General features: G+C 40.3%; 1 protein-coding gene and 1 long non-coding RNA gene across 2 annotated transcripts; one reads left to right on the forward strand and one right to left on the reverse strand.

Moving 5' to 3' along the window:
- Positions 1 to 1,565: 1,565 nt before the first annotated feature.
- On the reverse strand, positions 1,566 to 15,313 carry LOC112943240 (riboflavin-binding protein). The gene is made up of 6 exons (XM_026034409.1): positions 15,246 to 15,313; positions 14,021 to 14,170; positions 13,095 to 13,194; positions 11,802 to 11,930; positions 6,341 to 6,452; positions 1,566 to 1,924 (listed from the first exon to the last, which is right to left on the reverse strand). The coding sequence occupies exons 2-6, from the start codon at positions 14,157 to 14,159 to the stop codon at positions 1,688 to 1,690; spliced, it is 717 nt and encodes a 238-aa protein (XP_025890194.1). The 5' UTR covers positions 14,160 to 14,170; positions 15,246 to 15,313; the 3' UTR covers positions 1,566 to 1,687.
- LOC112943336 lies at positions 4,510 to 6,479 on the forward strand. The gene is made up of 2 exons (XR_003248559.1): positions 4,510 to 4,548; positions 6,372 to 6,479. It is a non-coding gene; the product is annotated as an uncharacterized LOC112943336 (long non-coding RNA).
- Positions 15,314 to 21,124: the final 5,811 nt, after the last annotated feature.

Raw genomic sequence — 21,124 nt, forward strand, 5'->3', positions numbered from 1 at the left:
TTCTATGTTAGGAACAACTACATGTTTCTTGAATTTTTGACTTACAAAATTGATAATTTAGAAGAAAACAATGTCATAATAAGTGTTTTTAATAAGCCATAGTGCCTTATTTATTTAATTCTGAAGTTTTACATGAATTGGAAGGAGACTGGACAAAACCAAAAAGCCAAATCCATCGGAGTTATTGAATAAATTCCACATCTTGTTCAGGAAATCTTGTGGTCTGCAAAGTGTTGGGGTCTGAGAATTCAGAGTATCATTCATATTTGAACTCTTCTACTCTGATTCAGATGTTTTTTCAATCATGAAGGACAGGAAAGCGCAGAGTTTAATGAAACAGGGGAAGAAAGACTAGCAGGGCTTAGCAAAAGGCCAAATTCTTGTTCCTTCTTTTAAAACAGTAGAACTGGCAAATTGCATAAACATAAAATACAGATGTGACAAAATATCTCTCTAAAAACAATTCTGTGCTAGTCAGAATTATTTCATTGTTAAAGACACTAAAGAAGCCGGTGGGAAGCAGAGCATGACCTAATGGGTCTAGAATTACTATCGCAGCTGTGTGAAACCTCAAAAATAAATAAACATCCCAGCGAAGAGAGTGTGCCGGATTTTTGACATTCTCCTGGTTTAACCGGATGTGCGAAGCCCTGGGTTTAACTGTGGGCCACATCCTTAAAGACCACGAGGTGCCCAACTCCACTGCAGGCACTGCTGATTTTGAACGTGGCCTCCCCGGATTAAGCCATTCCTATCCTTGCACAGGGGACATCACCGTGAATCTGTACAGAGTGACCTGTTTGCTTTCCAGTCTTGTCAGAGGGATTATGGAAGTGGAGGTGAAGTCAGGATTTTATTCATCTTTACTTACAGAGCCCCCTGGGAATGCTGCAGATTTGGGGCTTGCTTTGACAGTAACAGTGATGCTAGGAAGTGGAATTTGCTGGCAGGAGAAACTTGATTGCAGCCCTCCCGAGGGAACATTTGCATTTGTCAGAGATAACTCTGTTTGGAATCATTCAGTGTGATTAATAACACCCAAAATTAACCTTCTAATTCACATTGTAGGAGAGTTTTGTGTGGATACTGTTTAAGGTGAAAGGCCAGCTCAATAATCTATGTATACCATGTAGTGGCAATATACATATCCAGGGATTTATGTAATATATAACACTCCTCCATTTTGAAAGGATAAGTTTGAGATACAAACTAAATAAATCTTCAATTGTCAGTAACCAGTCCCTGACGGCCTCTTTCTGCCTGCAACATTTCTTCTTTATCGGAGCAGAATCTGGCGCACAGGAGCCTGTGACAGAAAAGCTGTGTGTCTGCACAAAGGATTTTGATTGAACATTTTGTGCATTATGGGCACGGCTTTCCAGAGATTTGGAGTTCTCACTGTTCCACCCAAAGTCCACAGGAACTGCCTGTGCCTCTCATCTTTGAAAGCCGAGCCCTGCGTGTTACCTTCTCGCTTCCAGATGTTTACTTCAAGTCACAAGATTGCACCTGTGCTAACCTGCTAGGGACTTTTGTGACGCAGTTAAAAAAAAAACAGAGAAAGATTAATATAAGCAAGCACTGATTTATTATGTTTTCACAAATAAGGGGTAAGGCAGACTGGCACGGTGCACTCAGCCTGGCCCCCGCAAGCATTTCTCTCCTCCTGACACACATCCACCAACATTCATCTCGTCTCTCCCCCTTGCTCTCGCTTCAGTTTCTGCAGCTTGCGGAGCTTCCTTTGGCAGGCCCGCTCCTCGCTGCTGCTCACGCTGGAGCTCTCCTCCGAGCTGTCCGAGAGGAGATACTTGGCTGCCATCAGGTCCTTCTCGTTCATTTGCAAGCAGAGGCAGGAGGATTCGCTCACCTTAAATGACTCCCCCCACATACTCTGGCACATGTCGGTCCCGTTTGCATACATCTGGATGTCAAATAAAAAGTGCAGCAATTACACTTAAAAATAATGGAGTAAAGTTAATTTATATTAGATTGGTTAACACATTTTTTTTTAAATTGGTACTAAATGATATTTATATATAAGAACAAGCTGCAGTCGTCCAAACACTCTCTTGCTGTGTGCCATGCCTCATCACTTCTGAGAGATCTTAAAACATTACTCAGTCTCATGGCTGATATTTGGATATTTGGCTAGGATATTTGCCTGGCGCGAGGGCAAGGCATTAAACAAAGCACAAAGTGATGGATGGCGCAGCCCTTTGTTCCCAGCCAGGCCTGGCAGCCCCGGCCGCGATCTGGGGCTGACGAACGCCCGCCGTGTGTGAGCTGCGCAGCTCGCAGTGTGTCAGGACGCTCTGACACGTCCTGGGACGGGCACCAAGTGCCACGCTGGCTGCTTCCAAAGCTGGAATTTTTTCCCCTACAGGCCAGGGAGCCCAGTGGATTCACCGCTCTCTGGGATATCTCTGTGCCGGATGCACATGGCAGGACTGGGCAGGACCTCACAGGTGAAGAGGAGGGACAGGGTCCAAAATCTGCTCAAAGAAGGAAGGCAGACAACCTGCTTCCCCAGCCTGCCCTCAGAGTGCTGTGTCTGCAGTGCACAGAGCTTTCTGCTCAGGAAAATGTAAACTGCAGCTCCCCGTGCTCCCTGCAAGTGAATGTGTCCTGTTCTTGGTACGACCTCGTTCTGTAAGGCTTCTCCATCATAGCACCGGTGCGACCGTGCAGCAAGGAAGCATCTTGCTTGCCAAACTTACAGCACAGCAACCTCCTGTCCTCCCAGATGGGGTTTGCCCAAAAAGTATGAGATTTGCCGAAAAAGTCTGAGCTTGACAGTTTTCATGTCCAGCGGCAGAGGGATTCGCACGTTATCTTGCCTTCTCTTCTCCCATGTGTTTGAAGTTCAATCTTTTCTAGTTCAATAAAGACTATATATATATATATAAAATAGAGACTGTAGATACTCCCAGAAGCCAAGGAACAAAGTCGTGGGCAGGGATGATGCCTGGAGTGGAAGCCTTGTGAATTAAGGATAGGGAGTGTTGCTAATGGAGTGGGACAGGATAACAGGAATGCTGGGCTCCATTACACTGTCATTGATTCACTTTGCCACCTTGCTCGTGTCACCAGCACCTCTCTGGAGAGAGCAGTGTTTGATCTGTGATAGTACAAGTAGTCTTTGTGCATGACACTGATTCTTTAATCCTACGGCATTTCTCTTAGTGCCGTCATTTCTGGATAGTGTGCTGGGTCACCCCTGTCACCAGGGTATATAAAGACCTGATTCCGTGCTGTCATCACATAACCTTGCACAACTTGCCCTTTCTTTATGCCCGGGACATTTCTGCAAGAAAGGAGTGCAAAAAAAATAGTGCAAAAATATATATATTGCAAACCATTTGGAGGTGGGAGTGGGCCTGGTAGCTCTGCAGCTCCTTCTGCTCCAGCCATCCTCACAGCAAGCTCCCCGTAACCGATGTCTCCATGTGTCCCTGCACCTGGGCTGTGCAGGCGGGCAGAGGAGATCACAACCATCCCTTGACTTAGACATCTGCCCTTTATGAATAATACAGAGCCCATTGCACATAGCCCCAGAGGCTCTGTAGGCTGCAAAATAACTTTTCAGGTTACGTTGGCTCTAGCAGGGGCTCATTCTGTGGAAACTGCAGTTGCTGGAGTAACTGCTTAAATCAGAGTGTAGCCAGAACCTTGCAGCAACCAAACAGTCCACAGCCCCCTTATCAAACCTGCCCCTAAATTACTGCAAAGGCTTCTAATGCCTCAGCTTCTTGGACAATGTGCTAATCTGTGCACTAGCATCGCTTGGGGCATGCTCTGCTGGGAAAACAGTGATATAGTGTGCCTCGTAAAATTTAAGGCAGACCAAATTAGGCAAAAACCGACTGTGATGCATTGTACATTCTTAATATTTAACATTTGTTCCAAATCACAGCTCTAGCAATGCTCCCCATTGACACAGCTGTAGGTGACCATTCTTCATGGATTGCAATGGAGGTCTAATTCATTCTATATATCATTTTAATTAGTCCTAGTATGGTGCACATTTTCTCTTCACTGTACCTCCCTGTATCTTTTGTATCTCCCTGCTTGCATTTGTTTTTCCATATAGCTATTATACACTCATTTCTTTAGTTCGATCACTTCTCTTGTTCTCTAATGACAAGTCTCTATGTCTACAAACTGAAAGTTAACTAGTACATAAAATGGGTTAAGACTGTGGGTTATGAGGAGTTATGAGTTATGGGATAGCTGTATGCAACAGTCAGCTGCCACTGTCAGTGTGGTGGAGAATAAGGTAACAACAGTGCTGTACATGTTAAAATAACTCTGAATAGAGGAGGGGACTTATCTGGGTGGGATAAGGAGCCAGAGATTTTGGAAATATCGAATCTGAAATCTGCAGGCAAAGAAATACAATTTACTCCAGTTACCTGCCCAGTAATCTTAGATTTCATGAGTTTGAGGCTGAACAGTTGTAAGGCTTTATAAAAACCTCTTTTTGTGTTATTTCCAGCCTTCATCTCCTGTGATCTGCAGATCAAGTCTGAACAGCCAATAATTCAGGTAACAAAGTTATGGACTTTTAGAGCTATTCTCAACTAAACAAATTTCATAATATTTATTCATCCAACAAAAAAAAAATCACAAACTAGTCTGGATATGTCATTATTAAGCTAAGCTATCAGTTAGTTGCTCCACTGGGACATGTATTAACTAAATATATTAGGATATAGAAGGTATGTATAGATAGAAAGTAGATATATATGATATATATTGGGATTGAAGACGTCTCAGTTTTATCTGCAAATAAATGGTTATTGCTTGAAAACTGGTGTAGCGCAGCGGGGAACTTACTTTGAAGAAATATCATCTTCACTCTTACTTATCATACAAGCTTATTTTGGTGAAAAACATAGGCAGTTTAGGGTGTGGTTCCATGTTTAGGAATGGCTGTGTCTGGCCTTAAGTGATAAGACTTCTGGATTTACTGCATGCTTTTCCCTCTAAATAGTATATTTTCTTTAATAAACTAATACAAATGAATTCAGGGTTGAAACCTATCTCTGAACCAGGGACAGTGTGAAGAGAGACTGGAGATTATTTATAGAGATAATTATTTGTCATTTGACTTTTACTTCAGGGGAGCTACTGCTGAGTTAGCACATCTGGGAAACTCAGCTGTTAGTTTCCTCAGCCACTTGTTTTTTGGCCACCTTCTTCCCCCTGATTAGTGTCACTGCTGTAAGGCAGCCACCCGTCCGGTGCTAACTTGACCGTGACTTCCACTGATATCAGTTTCCAAACTGACTTCTGTACATACAAGAACTTGAACTGCATTCAAACCACTGAATCTCAGATCTCTGCAAGCCTAGTCACCTGTCCTTAACCACTGCCCGTTATCCCTATGGTGTTTTGAACAATTTGCCTCTTCTCAGTGAAGCTCACCTCTTAATATGCAAATAATTATAGCAGACTTGAGCTGTATAGACTTGCCCTCATCCTGAACTTAAGTATGTCACCAGAAAAACTCTTATCTCACACTGAAAAGGTCTGTGGATCAGGTTCCAGGCAATTTTGTTCCTGGAAATTGTGTCAGTCCTCATTTTATACACTTTTGTTCATAAAATTTATTATCCCAACTACTAAACTTTCTCAGAATGATGGGCTGCACTCCCAGAAAGCTGTCAGTGCTGCTCTTTAACCACCAGAGAAGGCTGGAGAGAACAAATGTAGCTCTGTCTAGCCCGCTGCAGACACAATGGAGAGCAAGCTGCAGAGACATCGTAGGGATACGGAGAATAAAGTGGAGATAATTAGAAGAATATAAAGAATTTGAGAGGAATTTGGAGAATGCAGCACTTGAATATAATAATGTAAAATAGAGAAAAGGGCAAAGAATGTCTGATAGGTAAAGAAACCTTACAAATGTCATATGATTTGGGAATATACATCCCAGTGTCAAAAGAGAGGGGCATGTAAAGCCTTATGTCATGTAAGGAGCTTTGTAAAAGGTGACTCAATGTCTCTTTCTGTTGTATGACCAAAGCCCATTTATATTTTACTACCTAAGCCCTACTATTTTTAACATACCAAGGCTGCTTGAAATTTATCATTGAACTTCTACTTTCTTTTCCCAAATAGTATCAATGGGGATAAATAAATGTATGATAAATGTATGTATACGTGTTTAGAGAGACAGAGCTACAGAAATATAAAAGTTTTTAAATGTATACTTCTAAAAAGTCTGGCTGTAGCTTGAAATTGCTGAAATAATAGTCATTGCATTTTACACTCACACATTCAGGCAACCCCCCCAGACTTTTAAAAGCTTATTTGGTTGACCAGGTTTCCTTACCTCACTGTATGGGATGCATTTACTCTTACAGTGGTTTGCTCCGCTTTCGTCCCATTCCCAGTCGGTCAGCCAGTTACGAACACATATGGAATCATCTCTGCAGGCTTCATACCTTCATGGAGGTATTGTGGAAGCAGAAGTTATTCTCCTGGTGTTTTCCAACTCAAAATGTTTACGTGAGCAATGCCAGTAACGCAGAACGACCGCACAGCACAGCTGAGCAGTGCCCATTATCATAACCTTACATGTAAGTACACTCTGAATGGCCAGGAAGAGCTAAATACCAGTGAAAATTAAACAGTTTGGCTGTTGCATTTCATACTCACAGATAAGAGCTCACTTAAAAAGGGCTTATGTTGTGAGGAGAGCAACACTCACTGCTGCTAACGCTCGCAGGTGGTACCGAGTGGCAGAAGTGTTTCTTGCGTGGGAGGGAGCTTTACTGGAAAAAGGGGAAACCCATAAGCAGAAGATCATATAAACTGACAGGGTGTCAGCCCTATTACTTTCAAAGAAGTTAAGCAGGAAGTGAAGAAGGAAAGTTAAAGATCATGTAGGATACAGAGGCCAAAATGTTTATATTTTGAGGTGATTTTTTTTAGTGATAACATAAAGAAAAGCCTGGAAATAGGCTAGAACTTGTAAGGGTGTAACTGGTAGGTCTATGTAATGAGGCATCACATGGCTTATTATCTTAGATTGTTTCCTTCCTTCAACCTCTCTGTTCTACTCTTTGGCTCTCCTTTACTCTCACCTTCCTTAAGGATCATCTTCTGCAAATAAATTAACATTTTTAATTTAGTCTCAGTGGCTTCAGGCAGATACCACTAAATAAAAGTGCCCAAAAGCATGAGCTTCAATGTTAAAAAATTAAGAGTATTTCCATATGATATTTACAATTAATATGTTTGGATTTCTCTTGTTTTTCTGTATCCTTTTTTAAATCTTCAGGGTCATGTTTTCAGCATTGATTTGAAATCAGGAGGACTGCAAAACTTGTTTTTGAAGTGAAAGATGAGGTTAGCACGTATTCACCTAGCTACAGGAGCTAGACCTTGCAGCACATCTGCACATGCAGCAAGGTAAGAACATGCACAGCTGAGGAATATTCACATGTTAGAGCTTTCTGTGCTACAGACCATCTTTACTGTGTAGTGCCTGGAGAATTAAGTCACAGCCTGCACCAGGTGTTGGTTCTAGGTGTTGGTTATTACAAACACAAGCACTAATTACAAGAGCTTAGAGCAGTACAGGCACATTTGAAACTGACCTTTAGTACTTTTTACTGAAGTGGTGGCTAAGTGATTTTAAGTATGTTTGCAGTGCGGTGCACACAGAAACTGTACAACAGGATTAAAATGTTCCTGCCTCTTGTTTTCCAGTTGAAATCAGTTTCAAAAGTCAAGATTTATGCTGAAAGACTGATTGGATGAAAAAGTCCATTGTGACTCAGTGACTTATTAAACACCTACATTGCATAAGTTCAGCTTTTCAAAGCTGCTCTTTGACACAGTGCCCTGAACACTAGAAAACAAAATCCTACATATTTCAGTGGTCACAAGTCGTTGCTTTCTTTCCAAAACACTACATTTTTTTTTGTGTGTGTTTTCACCTTAGTGGCAGGGCGAGGACAGAGCAATGCCAAATGAAGTTTAGTCAGGATCTGAACTAAATGGGTTTAGGGTAGAAGACAGAGGTATTCCTGTAAGTGTTCATCCACGAATCTGCTGCCAGAGCTAGGGGCTCTGCTGGAAATACAGGCTGCTAAATTAACATAATTGCTAAATTAACATAATATGACACTAATGGGCAGGTCCTGCCAGTTTGTTCCATGACTGAATTTTGCAATAGGGACTATAAGAATAATTGGTTTGTTGGTTGTTAGCTGCTGTGTATAGAATGACCAAGACATAAATACAAAGGTAACTCCTCAGTGAGAGCTAGTTCTCCAATACTATTCACTTTACCTGCTTGCAGGCACATCATAGGAGCATGAACACAACATTTTTGTTAATCACCATCTATGAACTACCCACATACCAACATCAGATTCAGCAATTGCTCCAGATTTTACAGGCCATGTAGGCTTATCCTTTACTTTGAGTATGCACTTAAATCCATTGCTTTCTAACAAAGTCGCTCAATATATACCATGAATGGCCTAATAACACCACTTCCACTGGTAGCAGTTGTGCCCTTTTCTTGAGCTTTCTTTTTTTGTTCATTTTCTTTTCTAATTGGGTAGCTATTTTTCAGCTTGATGGTTTCTCTGATCAGGGCTGCCCTGCGGCCTCTCAGTCAGCGCTGCTGGCACATGAGTGAGGATGGGATAGGGAAGGAATGAGCAGCCCGGGTTGGGAGAGGCAGAACTGCTCCTTTTGAAGTCACTGTCACCTTCAGCTACACATTCTAAACTTAGGAATTTGTATTGCAGAGTTTTCCTGAGCTGAAGCATTTATGCCAGGGAATCTGCATCCTAGAAAATCTGAAATAGGTCTGTCTGGAAAGTATTTTTAAGTTTAGCTATTATTACCTATTGAATTGTCATGTTTCCTAGTAATGATCATTGCCTGATTCTGTAGTTTGTTATCTAAGCAGGCAGCAAGGCATAATTCTATTTTTATGTTTCTTTTTTCTCTAGTCATCTAGGAAGTAATTACAAAGCTAAGAAATTCTCTAAGCTGAGAAATTGTCACTTCAGAAAAATATGATTCCTGTTATTCAGAAAACCCGTAAGTAGTTTCTTCAAACATTTATTTAAACCTGTGAGAAACATGCACATAATTATTTAAAAGATCCTTTCTTAGCATACTAGCTGTCCATGCACACCTTATAAGATATTTTTATTTTAAAGGAGAATTGGCCTTTTCCCTTTTAAATGGCACAAGGTCATTTCCCAGGTGGATCAGAAAGCGCGTTGCCTGTAAGGCTTTTTGAAAAGCAATAGTTTTAGGACTAGTGGGAGCAAGGAATCCTAAGACAATAGGAAGAAAAGGAAGGCCCTAAGCTAGTCTGATGAAATTCTTTTAAATGAAGTCACTGCTCATTCAGAATCCCGTGCACATTTCTGGCCACAAAGCCATACAGTATGCAGCAGCACATTCACGGCATGCAGAGAAAGTAGGTCACTTCACCAGCAGTGCTACAGCACGCTAAAAGGACTCCAATGAATAGAACGTGAAAAAATGTTACTTTAAATTGCCAGAAGGAGTGGGAAATCTGTCCAAGCTTTTTTCCTAGCCTCTGGCCTTAAGCAAGGCGAGGACAAGGGATTGGCGCTGGCATCGGGCAGGCACGCGGACTCGCATGCACGCTAATGGGTCATCTTTGCATGTTTGATTCAGGCTAGGCATCTGTGATGCTACCAGGGGCAATAGATCATTGTGCAGTGTTTGTTTGGAGAAGAGCCTCCTCTGTGCCGGGAGACTCAGGCCTGGAAAAGGGACTGGTTTTCCCATACAGCAGCTCTCCATGTGCTGCAGCGCATACACTTCCCAATAACAAAAGCTACAGAGTGCCGTTTACCTGGAGGTTCTGGAATATCACAAAACCCTCATTTTTGCGATGTAATATTGAGCCACAATATACATTGGGGGCATATGAGATTTCTCATGTCTACTGAGGCTGCTTTAAATCACTGTAAAATTTGTCACTATAGAAAGACTTTTCAGTGGATGCAATCTGAATTTGAAGGCTTCTGACATCTTTATGCTTCTATTGGATATGGTAACTTGATGTTGGCTTTGATGTGATGACTGAAGTGGATTCTACGTACTTTATTTGAGATTTTGGCATTCTATCACTTTGTCTGTTAGACCTCATCTAAAGCCACAGGAAACTCCAATGCCCAAATATTCAAATCCTTTCAAATTTCATAATATTTGCTTCCAAGGTTCTCACTACCTAGTCAAACTCAGGCTCTCAGTTCTTATCTTCAAGGCGGCCAATAATCTGAATTCAGCTCAAAAGGTTACCAAAAACTGAGGAAGGAGGAGTGCAAGTGAGAACTCTGTTCCAGCGACACATGGAATTTCCTAACACAGTAATAAAATTCATCACTAGAGGAAATTCTAGGCAAGCTAATAAATATATTAGCCCTTATCACCATCTTCCATTGCAAATACAGGCTGTGTTTCTTTTTTCCTTCTCTGGCATAGAGCAATGCAGACAAATTTAAAGACATATCCTACCAAAACACTGTACTGAATACATTAGTTCCCCCTTGGACAGAAGATGAAAGAGAAAAATGGATCCATATGTCAAATATTAGTGAAGTTGCATAGGCACTAGGGAAAGCCCTGCACCGCACAGCACGAGCCATGCACTACCACGTGCTCTGTAAATTCTCTGCTTCCAAGAAAAGCTCTTGTATAACATTTTTAGAAGTATTAAAACAAATTTCCGTGATTTTTAAAGCAGACTAGGGGATTCAGACATCCACAGTTAATTATCTGAAGGCAAGCTAGCAGTCCTAATCCTATAGTGTGAAGACAGCCCGTGCTGCTTGTACTACGTTTCACACCAATTTACCCATACGGGCAAGTTACTGTGGTTACTAGGCACACACCCAAAAGACAGTATTAAGGTAGTGCTGGGTTTTATATACACAGGGATGACAGTAGTTTAAATCTAACATCTCACAACAGTCTGGCAGGCAGAGACATAGATTAGATACAGATTACTAAAAAGAAATATGAGCTCCCCATCTGGTTATAATGCTTCTATCCCAAGACTAAGGCAAGATAGGTGACGGGCTGTCCAAGTATTTGTAAGTCCCCAACCCTTTATTTGGGCGATAAAATGAAATGCTGTTATGCTTGTTCATTATTTTTAGCATTAGTTGGCTGACAGTTTCTCTGAAAGTCAGGCTTTGAGACTTGGTTTTAGCAGAGAGGGATATTGGGAACAGAGAGGAAAGACCAAAAGAAAAAATGGACCTAATTTGTTAGACACATGAATTTAAAACCATAGAGGAAGTGGCTGTTTTTGTGATTTCACACTTCATACACAGAGGGATAAAAGGAATATATCACAAACAAGTTTTTAGAATTAAAATGCTACCTGCCTAATCTGTATTTCAAAATGCAGACCTAGATTTTTTGCAGTGCTGCTAGTGGCCCTCAGCGTGGGGAGAGCTGCTCCGTCACATCCCGCAGCGCTGGTGCCCAGAGCAGCTGCCTCACTGATGGGGAGCAGGGCTGGGCTGCCCCTGACTCCCTAAACTACGACCGAGACAGGCTCCAACCTGCTTCAACTTCTGACATTATTATTTGGGAACAGTAACTTAACGGAGGAAAAAGCTGAGGCAACAAAAAAGGAACAAGGAAATCAAGTGGCAAGTAATAACAACGATACAACATTTACTGCTGCTGCTTTCTTGGGAGCTCTGGGTTTTCTCTGCCTGAGTAATAGAGAGGTATTAAGGCTAAATTGTCATACTTTGATAAAAAGCTGAACCTACCAGTCATCACAGAAGCTTTGGCACAACGGGACAGATTGAATAGCAGCAGTGTAGCTGGGATGGATCCAGTGAGCGGCGTGGGGAGAACACCGGTAAAAGCACTCAATTTTCTTCGTGAAATCTTCACAGCTGTGGGAGGTGAGAAAAGCTACAAATGACCCTGTTTCTTAGTATCAAGGTCACAGCCCCTGTTTTCCAGGCCTGCTTTGATGTGGATGCAACATTACAGATTAAGGGAAAAAAAAAAAAAAAGCCTAGGAAATTATCCTTTCAGCCTGTTTGTGTCTAATTTCCAAGCTCATTCCTTTGGCACCATGCACAGACTCTGACCATGCAATTACCGTAGCCAACTGAAGAGTGCACAAATGTTTCCATGCATATTTCAGCCCTATTTGTGTAAGCTTTCCATAAACTTTTGAGGCCTTGAGCTTTCCTGGCAAGAATGACTCAAGGCAATAATAAAATGTAGCTTAAAAGTATAGTGCAAAACTTTTTCTAAGCTGTAGTCTCATGGTTTCTCGACTCTTTCCATCTTCCCACAGCCAGATGAAGTTGCTTAAAAACACATACTCTTGCAGCTCTTCTGGGAGGGACAGGCCAGAGCTGTTACTTTTGCACATCTGTTTTTGCTTAATTGTTTTGTACTTTCTTTTCTTTCTACAACTTGCCATGTTTCACAGCTCTAACATCTAACAGAGTACTAAAAATCTGCATTATGAAGACATTCTTCATGGTTACAAAACCCAGAGGACTCTGAGAATCTTTCTTATAAATATTCAGGAAGTCTTGTTTCTGTTCTCTTTCGTGCTTTTTGTTTGCCAGGCGTAGGCATGTAGTTGATCTGCTTTCTGAAGAAGCCCTGTCTGCATTAACCGGGGCTCCCTACTGCGTGGTGGCCGCCTTGCTCAGCTACAGAGGTGCTGTGGGGTTGTCACCCACTGGGTTTAGGACCCCTTTGCATTGCCCGACTTCAGAAGAACAGACAGGCCTGGTTCTAAAATGAAAGAAAACTTTACAAAGAATAACCCTTTCTTACAAAAAGGTAGAAATCACTCTGTGCAAAGAGTATATGCTTAAGGATGCAAGGACTTCTGTGAGAGGAGAAAAAGAGGAGCAGGACCTTGGTCTGGTGAATGGGAAATATGACGGGAGCTGGAGTGGGTGGCATCCATCATCTTTAGGGCAACCTAGCAACTTTCCGTCAGCAATTCCAGGGGGGAATTAACTAGCTGTGTAGCTACTATAGCAAATCTCCAACGAAACAGGACATAGACAACATCAAAGCTGACTTACGATTTACTGAGCTGCCCACATCTGTTCCAGTAGCTGTTGTTTATTTTAATTACTGGGGAATGAGCCAATTGCTCTGTGAAGCTTGCATAGCAACAGGAAGCTGTTAGGAATGAAACAAAGATCTTGCAATAAGGATTTTCTTTACCACTATATTTGGAAGACTACAAGTTTAAGATGAATCTTCTGTTTTGGCCAATAACGAGGTAAAATCTCTTGGTACTAATAGAACAACTACTCAAGCTCTTACATTTTTGGCTTTGGAAGTAGCAGCATAAACACTAAATAACATGAACTAGTGCTGATATTTCTTTGTAAAGATGTACAGCTCGCTCTCCTCCCTCCCCGCCAAGTACTTCAGTACTGTTTAGGCAAGTGTTATATAGTAAACGACATGAGTTTTGGAAGCTATCAAACATAACAAGAAAATTAAAGGAATATAATAAATATACCTGCTCTACTTTGCTTATTATGGAATTTTGATTGTAATCCCTTTCAGCTGATGTCTGCTACAACAAATTAATCAATGCTGTTTTTAATAAAGCCACATAGGGACGTACAGAGGGACAATAGCTAATGCACTAGTACAACCAAGATGGATGGATGTATGTTTTAAAATGTGTTTATACTTAATCAAAATAGGCTAAATTCATCTTTTCTGTAAACATGTTTAAGTAGATGTAGTTAAAGAAAGAAAAGCTCACAGCGAAATTTAAAAAATAATAAATAGAGGCAATGGAAATTTTACAATTGACTTCATAAGAATCAGGATTTGACTCTTGGCTTGAATGCAGCAAAATGCCAATGAGGGAAGCTTGTCAAATGCAATTTCTACTGCATTTTATATATTTTCAAGAAACAAAAGGAACTTCCAGGACAATTAGTGAGTACAAAGCTCTATTTCGAGACTAAAATTAAGCTAATCTTACATTCCGAATAGAGGGTGCATTCCTGCATGTTTGGCTCAGGACCTGGCTTCAGTTTGTGAGTTCCCCCGTCCAGACAGCTGTACTTTTTGCAGGTAGATGAAGTTATGACAGCGAAGAAGGCAACAGCAAACCTCAACATTGTTGCTTTTCCTATATGGTAAGAAGATTTTATTTATATCTCTTATTTCCAGGAAAAGTCACAAGCTTAGAGGAAGGGTTGCTTAAAAAAACCCACATATACATACACAACTAAAATGTGCTCAGCAAAGATGCATGTACAAATATTAACACACATATTTCCCTTTTCTCATTGCTCAGGTCTGAACACGTATATTTTTGCTATATATTTTTAAGGCTCAGCAGCAAGTGGTAAAAGCATTAACTATTTATGAAAAGCTATTTATGAAAGAGTGTTATAACTTTCAGTAGTATTTTCCATTCCTTTTGGAAGAATTTCATTTCTTTTTCTATTCTTTCTCATATTATTTTCACTTCCACTGACCACTGAAGAGACACTTTCTGTGCCTTGTCTGAAGTTCTTCAGAAGTAGCATCTGTGAGTGAACACTCCCGCTTCTGTAATGGATTTTTTTTTTTAATGGTGTTCCTTCCACATAGGCATACATATGACAATAAACCCTCAAATAATACATTAGGAATGGAGAGTAAAATTGAGTTAACTCTTTAAGAAAATCATTTCAAAGTTTAAAATTTGTTACACTGACTTGCATTTATCTTTGATTCCCCTTCCTAGAGGCCACTCATGAGATTTGAAAGAAAAATTGATCCCTTTTAAAAGCTGCAAATTTCCTTTGCGTGTTGGGCAACCATACATTTAATACAGTTACAAGTGAGCTAATGGAGTGTAAAATAGTGGTCAGCACCTGAGGTGGATCAATTAAGTAGATAACTTGCCTTCAGTGAGGCTTAGCTAATTTGTACTTTAGAATCTGGTCTGTTATTTTCCACCTCTTTTGTACCATTTATGCAACATAAGAATGTTTTGTCTGGGAGACCACAATTTCTCTAAATGCAGATTACATATTATTGAGCTATATAGATAAATCTATAACCTGCTACATAAATCAAAGCTTATTTTTTTATACATGTTATCAATTAAACACTTGCTTATTTAGTTAAATACTATATACCTAGATTTTTCAGATACAAAGAAAACGACATGTCACAGAAGGAGAAAACTATACATTTTCTCACTAATTTCTCACCTCTTGCTGTCCTTCTGGGTGATACTTCCCCTTGGAACAGGGACACAGTAATTTGCTTTTCTCATTTTCCCCTTTATATACACGCCATCTGGCAGCAGTGCTCCAGCAGTTGTTTGCCCTGGAAGAGTTCCTTGGCCTTTTGGAGTGCTAACATGGATTTAGCTCAAAAGCAGATGCGATGACCAGCACATAATGCCCTTTTATAGATTGCAAATGTGGACAAGGTAAACAGGAAAGTACAAACATAGGTTAAAATTGAAAGAAAAAAAAGGAAAAAAGTAGAAAAGCAACCCTCTCTTCTCAAATGCAGCTGCCCTCCCAAATTTATCAATGATTCCTGTTGTTATTAATTCTTAGTTTCATTTGTACAACAGTGTCACTGATTTCTCATCACATAAAAAGAGATTAGGACAAAAGAGAGATGTTAACATGTCACAGTTCAGCCTAACTGTCTTAACTTTGACTATAGATATGACAGCTTTCCTTGTGTTACATGCTACATTTATCCTGGCTCCTGGAAGAGAATTCATGTCTCCTGACTCCCACATCTTGGCACTTAGATCAAAAGATTCCCTTTAAATGTGCTGCTCTTTGCACCGGCTGATGCACCTGCCTTGTGTGTGACCTCCAATAGGTGTCACAAACACGACAAGAAACTTGTGTGCACCATTGATTCCTGCTTGGATTTCATGGTGAGATCAATTTTATGCAAGAAGGATTCCACATCTAAACATAAATGATCATATAAAGCAGACTTAGTGGGTAAAAATACTTGTACTTACTCCTGTAGATAAATCTCCCTGACATTTTCTAGTGAGCAATGCCACCGACTACCTCCAGATCATGTAGATGCACAAGGAACAAAATATCTGCTGTTTTTGTGTCTGAAACAGAATGGTACTTTGTCAGAGAGTACTATGGGGTCAGTAACTTGAAACCTTTTTTTCTTGGAAAAAAAAATGGCTTAATAGAAATGTTGTATGAATCTCACTGAGCAAACGCACCGAGTTTGATATCAAAACAATCTCTATAAGCACTGATTCCTATTCCAGCTCTAGTACATACATGCCTCAAGGCAAAAGTGCTGCTAGCCTAAAAAAGCCTTTTGCAGATGAGTCGGAACTGTGGGCTCTTCAGTTGCTCAGAATGAGCTTATTTAAGACAAGTTTAAAGGAGCATGAAGTAATCATAGCAGAAACTGAAGTAAATGTAGAACCTAATTACCTAGGCCTTCACCTCATTTGCCTTGATCTCCTGTTGGTTGATATTAATGGAGCTGCTTGCTGATTTAAAATGTAAAGGATCTGTGCATATTCCTTGGTACTTGAATCTGTGTACTCGTACAAAATAAAAAATACTGTATAATGTAAATGTTCACTTTTTGCAGTGAGGTGAGTGGACGGGCAAGACAGCATGGTAAAAAGAGCAGAACTCTGCCTTACTGCTTGGTTTGCATAAAATACATGCACATTTGCAAAGGTGTAAGCCTGCCAGAGGGTATCTTGTAATGCCGCTGTTTATGGAATTGACATACAAATTATATCAAGCTATAGGAAACTCTGATCTTTTTCAAGCTTTGAATTGGAGCCAAATGGGACTACTTGCCTGGAGATTAGGCCGAGTTTCTAGCAGCAGGAAGGAAAAATGTCATATGTTTGTGATTTCTCAGGCTTGGCTTTGGTTAGGAATACATGTAAGCAGGCTCAGCCTAGGAACTGTTAAAGATTTTAGCTATATATCATTCTCACAGGAGGAAAGAACCTTAATTCTTTTTTCTTAGATTATTCTCCAGGAAGTTATTTTGTGTGATGTCCTATACTGAGAAATGGGTTAAGGGAAGTTTCTTATCCTTTCCCATACTGGGAAAGGGTCATTTTTCTTGATCTGTTAAAAAAGAAATTATTTTCAAGTACTCATTGATATTGCACCTTACCTATAAGACTCCTCATTTAATTTCAACCTGAATATCAGTGCCCAGTATTTCCTAATAATTTTTCATGCTTTTTAAATAGATCTAAAACATGCATAATGTTAAAATATGACCACAGAATAATCATAATATTCAGGCACCACAACATTAAGTTATTATTATTATTATATTATCATCTAATGATCTCACGGATCATGGATTGTAAGACATAAGTGACGGTATATATCTACTACGAAAACTCAGGAACTGCAATACCAGGTCTCAAGCTATCTGGCTGAGTAGCTTTCTTCTGGCAGGTGCCATGAGCAGATATTTATGGGAAGAAAAAGGAAAAAGAAAAGGGAAAAGAAAAAAAAAAAAGAAAAGGAAAAGGAAAAAGGAAAAAGGAAAAAGGACAAAGGAAAAAGGAAAAAGGAAAAGGAAGAAAAAGGAAAGCAAGCAGCAGTCGTTGGTATAACTTTATAACTTCCTAGTTTCTGGCAATCAGTTTAGCAACTATGTCAAGTGACATCTCTCTCAACAGTATTTCCTTTTTTTTGAGTCACACGTATTTGACGACTGAAGTAAAAGCTTCTATGGTTACACTCTGGGAACCTGGTGTGGTTAAAGGAAGAATGGTTTGCGCTTCCAAGCAGTGCCACGTTCCAGCTCCGTTTCCCTCTGGGATGTCCTCAGAGCAGCAGCGTGGCTGCAGGGAGATGGAGCTTCAGGAGCATGTGAGGGTCGGGCCTATTGGAGCCTTATTATAGACATGATGTGTGGTTTTGAAATTAATCTGTTTGTTTCTTGCATCTGAGCGCGAGCCTGCACACTCAGAAATGGAAGTGTTTTTCTCGTTAAATTTAACAAAAAAAATGTAATGAGGAGCACAGGCCATTATCTAATTTACTGTCATTCCTGAAGCTTTTTTACAGAACTGCATTCAAAGTTGCCACGACTGCCATATTATTTGCTGACCAGTTAAGTACATATAATTGACATCTTTGTTAGATTTCAGAGCCATGAGATTGTGTCTCCCTGCAGACTGAATCATGTCACAAGTCAAGCTGAATGCCAGAGGAGACACTGCAGGTGGACTTGGTCTGGCTCTCCCAAACCCGGAGAAAAATATGAGGTCAAATCTTGACAGTACTCAATTTAAGATGTAATTTAGTTCTGTTCACTTCAGTGGGTCCAAGATTTCTCCTTTTATTTCGTTTGAGGAAGGAAAACATCATGGCAAGTAAGACTTATTTGATTTCTTTTTAGTACACAAATATTTCTGTGCTGGTTCTCCAACCAGACACAGGAATCACAAAAGGATTGGTAATTTTATATAACCAAAGAATGAACCAGTGGAAAGAAAAGTGGAGATTGTAATGAAGCAGTAGATTTAAAAAGCAATCACAACCCAAACAACAAAATTATCAATGTAAGAAATGTTATTTTAAGCTTCATGCTGCCATTTTCAAAATTAAAAGGGGTAAAAAGCTGCATTTTAAACTTATTACTGAGCTGAAAGTACCTCTTGAAAACTAAGTTCCTCCTTTACCCTGGTCTTTCATTTGCCTTTCACATTCTTGCTGAATGTTACAGTGCGGTTCTTTGAACTTGTGTTTTTTCCCTTTTTCTTTTTAATGTAAGAATGGGCTTTGGTTTGGCTGGCTACAGGCTGTATAGTGTAACATGCATTCCCACAAGTGACAAAGAAAATCCAGGTCCAGCTCAGCCTATAGTTCAGAATTACCCAACCACAATCTTGTCCTTGATACAGACTGTTAACATTATGTTGAATTCCTACAACTATTCCTCTCTCTCTGTTGCATCAGTCAAAAACTGCCTTCTTTTCCATGTCCCTCTGCGTTTTAACTCCTTTTTTTTTTCTCATTTGTTTCTATATACAGACAGACAAAGTCTCTTGGAGTGTCCTGATGACAGTCTCCTCTGCACACCACGTGGATTTCCATGGCTTGCTCCTTTGTTAAGTGCCAAAGAAACCATGACAAGCTAGGACCTGATGCTGGCCAGCATCTCGCCACTCCCCATGTGTGTCCCTTTCTGATCCCACCTTTTCAGGCACAGTTTTCCCAGTTTTCCTGGGCATGTTCCATCCTACCTGGGAAATGTGGCCGCCCTGTGCGCTCTCTGTGTTCCCATCTGCTCAGCCTGGGACTGGACCTGCCACTGCAGCTGCTTTCTCATCTCTCTCTTCAACTTGAGGCTCTCTAGAGATTTTTTGATTTATGGGCATTATAGATTTGCACACATATGTATATTTACATATATAATTAGTACTATTAATTAATATAAATTAATCTAAGAGCAAAAGCTCAACTATAGCAATTATTGTACAACCAAGCCTATCCTGACAGTGAAGGCAGCTTATTCCCTAGTCTCTTTCTGTCTCTTTAAAGCCATAATGTGCTGATGGGCCTTTGTTGCTAAGAACTCAGGTTAACTTTAGCTATTTTATCAAATTCTCTCTAAACCTCACAGCTTTACTTTTAACTCCTAATGTGTATTTTGATATCTACACTTAGAAGGCTGTAACATCAACATACAGCATCACTACCAACAAGGAGAGATGTCCTTGATATTGTATAAAGGAAAATAATAATGGAAATGGAAATCATATCCAGTTAGGACAGGACTTTGGTTATATGTGCTCTATAACACCTCTAGATTCACACTGTGTGTAGAATTTGTGTAGACTGTGTCAAAATCCCAGATCTATAACTTCTCCTGGATGCTTTTGGAAAACAATCTGTATTTCTTACCATTTTCCTGGATTTGGGGCTGGATTGGGGACAGCTGCAGCTCTCAGCCATGCAGGCAGCGTGCGCTGCTTGCCTAGCCTGGCAGAGCTGGCGCTGGCATATTGCTTTTTGCTGAGCGTAATGACGCATCCTTCTGGAAAAGTTCATTGATTAGTCTGGGTCAAACCTTTTCCTAACAAATCTCTCCCTCTGCATTTCACATAACTAACTTTTAGTTTTTAATTTTCCTCCTAACTGCCATTCTTTAGTTGTATCATGCTATTTCTCAAGTGAATCTTTATAAATAAGGAACGTGGTCACTGAGGTGAAATTAAGCAAGCAGCCTGGAGGCACTGTTACCATATGCACCCTATGTAATTACTTCTCATTACTGGGATCCTGCTCAGTTACAGGACAACACACCCCAAAGACCTGACAGCAGCTTGCCAATTGCCAGACATTAGTACGACAGTGCAGAGGCCAAAACTTCACCGTGAAACCCGCCAGAACAGGGTCACTCACAGAAGGTGCGTGACAGCTCAACAGGCAGAACAGCTAACGCTATTTCACCCATCTCATGTAGAGCAGAAATGCTGAGAGTGAAGATTAGGTGAACAGCATAAACAGAATGAAAAATGACAAGCCTTAGTAATGTATTTATTTGGTGGCATTAGCTATGCAGTTCTGCCTTGGCAACAGTGATGCAGGTGATCAGGTGGGTTTAGTGCTGCACTGTTTTTTTTTTTTAATGTTGGAATTCACCTGAATAGGAATTTAAGTGATCAATCACATTATTTGATTTTGCAGAGTTAATTCTCCTGCTCTGGAACATCCTAATATCAAGTATCTAGCTTTTTCTATCATGATGGCAATGACGAGTTTTAAAACATCACACTTTCAAGTCATATATTTCTATTCCAGCTCCAAGAATTATTGTTGTAGCAGTTTGCTCAGCAGTCATAAAAATGCTCCAGATGGATTTATGTCCTTTTAGAAAATTTTATGGAATAAGCTGGGCTAGATTCTGTGGTCTGCTTTACCAAAATCCTTTTTTAAAAAAAGCTAAAGAAGGACATAGGATTTTTTTTCCTGAATAGCACTATTCCAGCTATCATCTGAATCAGACAGAAGTGTATGCTGTTATGTTTTTTAAACAGAGATAAATGAAGGTGGAAGCCAGGGAAAGGAAGTATTGGAACTGCAAAAAGAACACA

Source organism: Nothoprocta perdicaria, unplaced genomic scaffold (genome assembly GCF_003342845.1).
Source record: "Nothoprocta perdicaria isolate Ctin4 unplaced genomic scaffold, notPer1 scaffold_0, whole genome shotgun sequence".
Taxonomy (NCBI): Eukaryota; Metazoa; Chordata; class Aves; order Tinamiformes; family Tinamidae; genus Nothoprocta; species Nothoprocta perdicaria.

Excerpts from the sequence above, each read along its gene's own strand:
- LOC112943240 (XM_026034409.1), bottom strand. The coding sequence starts at position 14,159 with ATGTTGAGGTTTGCTGTTGCCTTCTTCGCTGTCATAACTTCATCTACC. Across the intron at positions 6,453-11,801 it reads CAAAGCTTCTGTGATGACTG|GTATGAAGCCTGCAGAGATG; the intron begins GTAGGTTCAGCT and ends ACCTCCATGAAG. Across the intron at positions 1,925-6,340 it reads AATGCATCCCATACAGTGAG|ATGTATGCAAACGGGACCGA; the intron begins GTAAGGAAACCT and ends TTTGACATCCAG.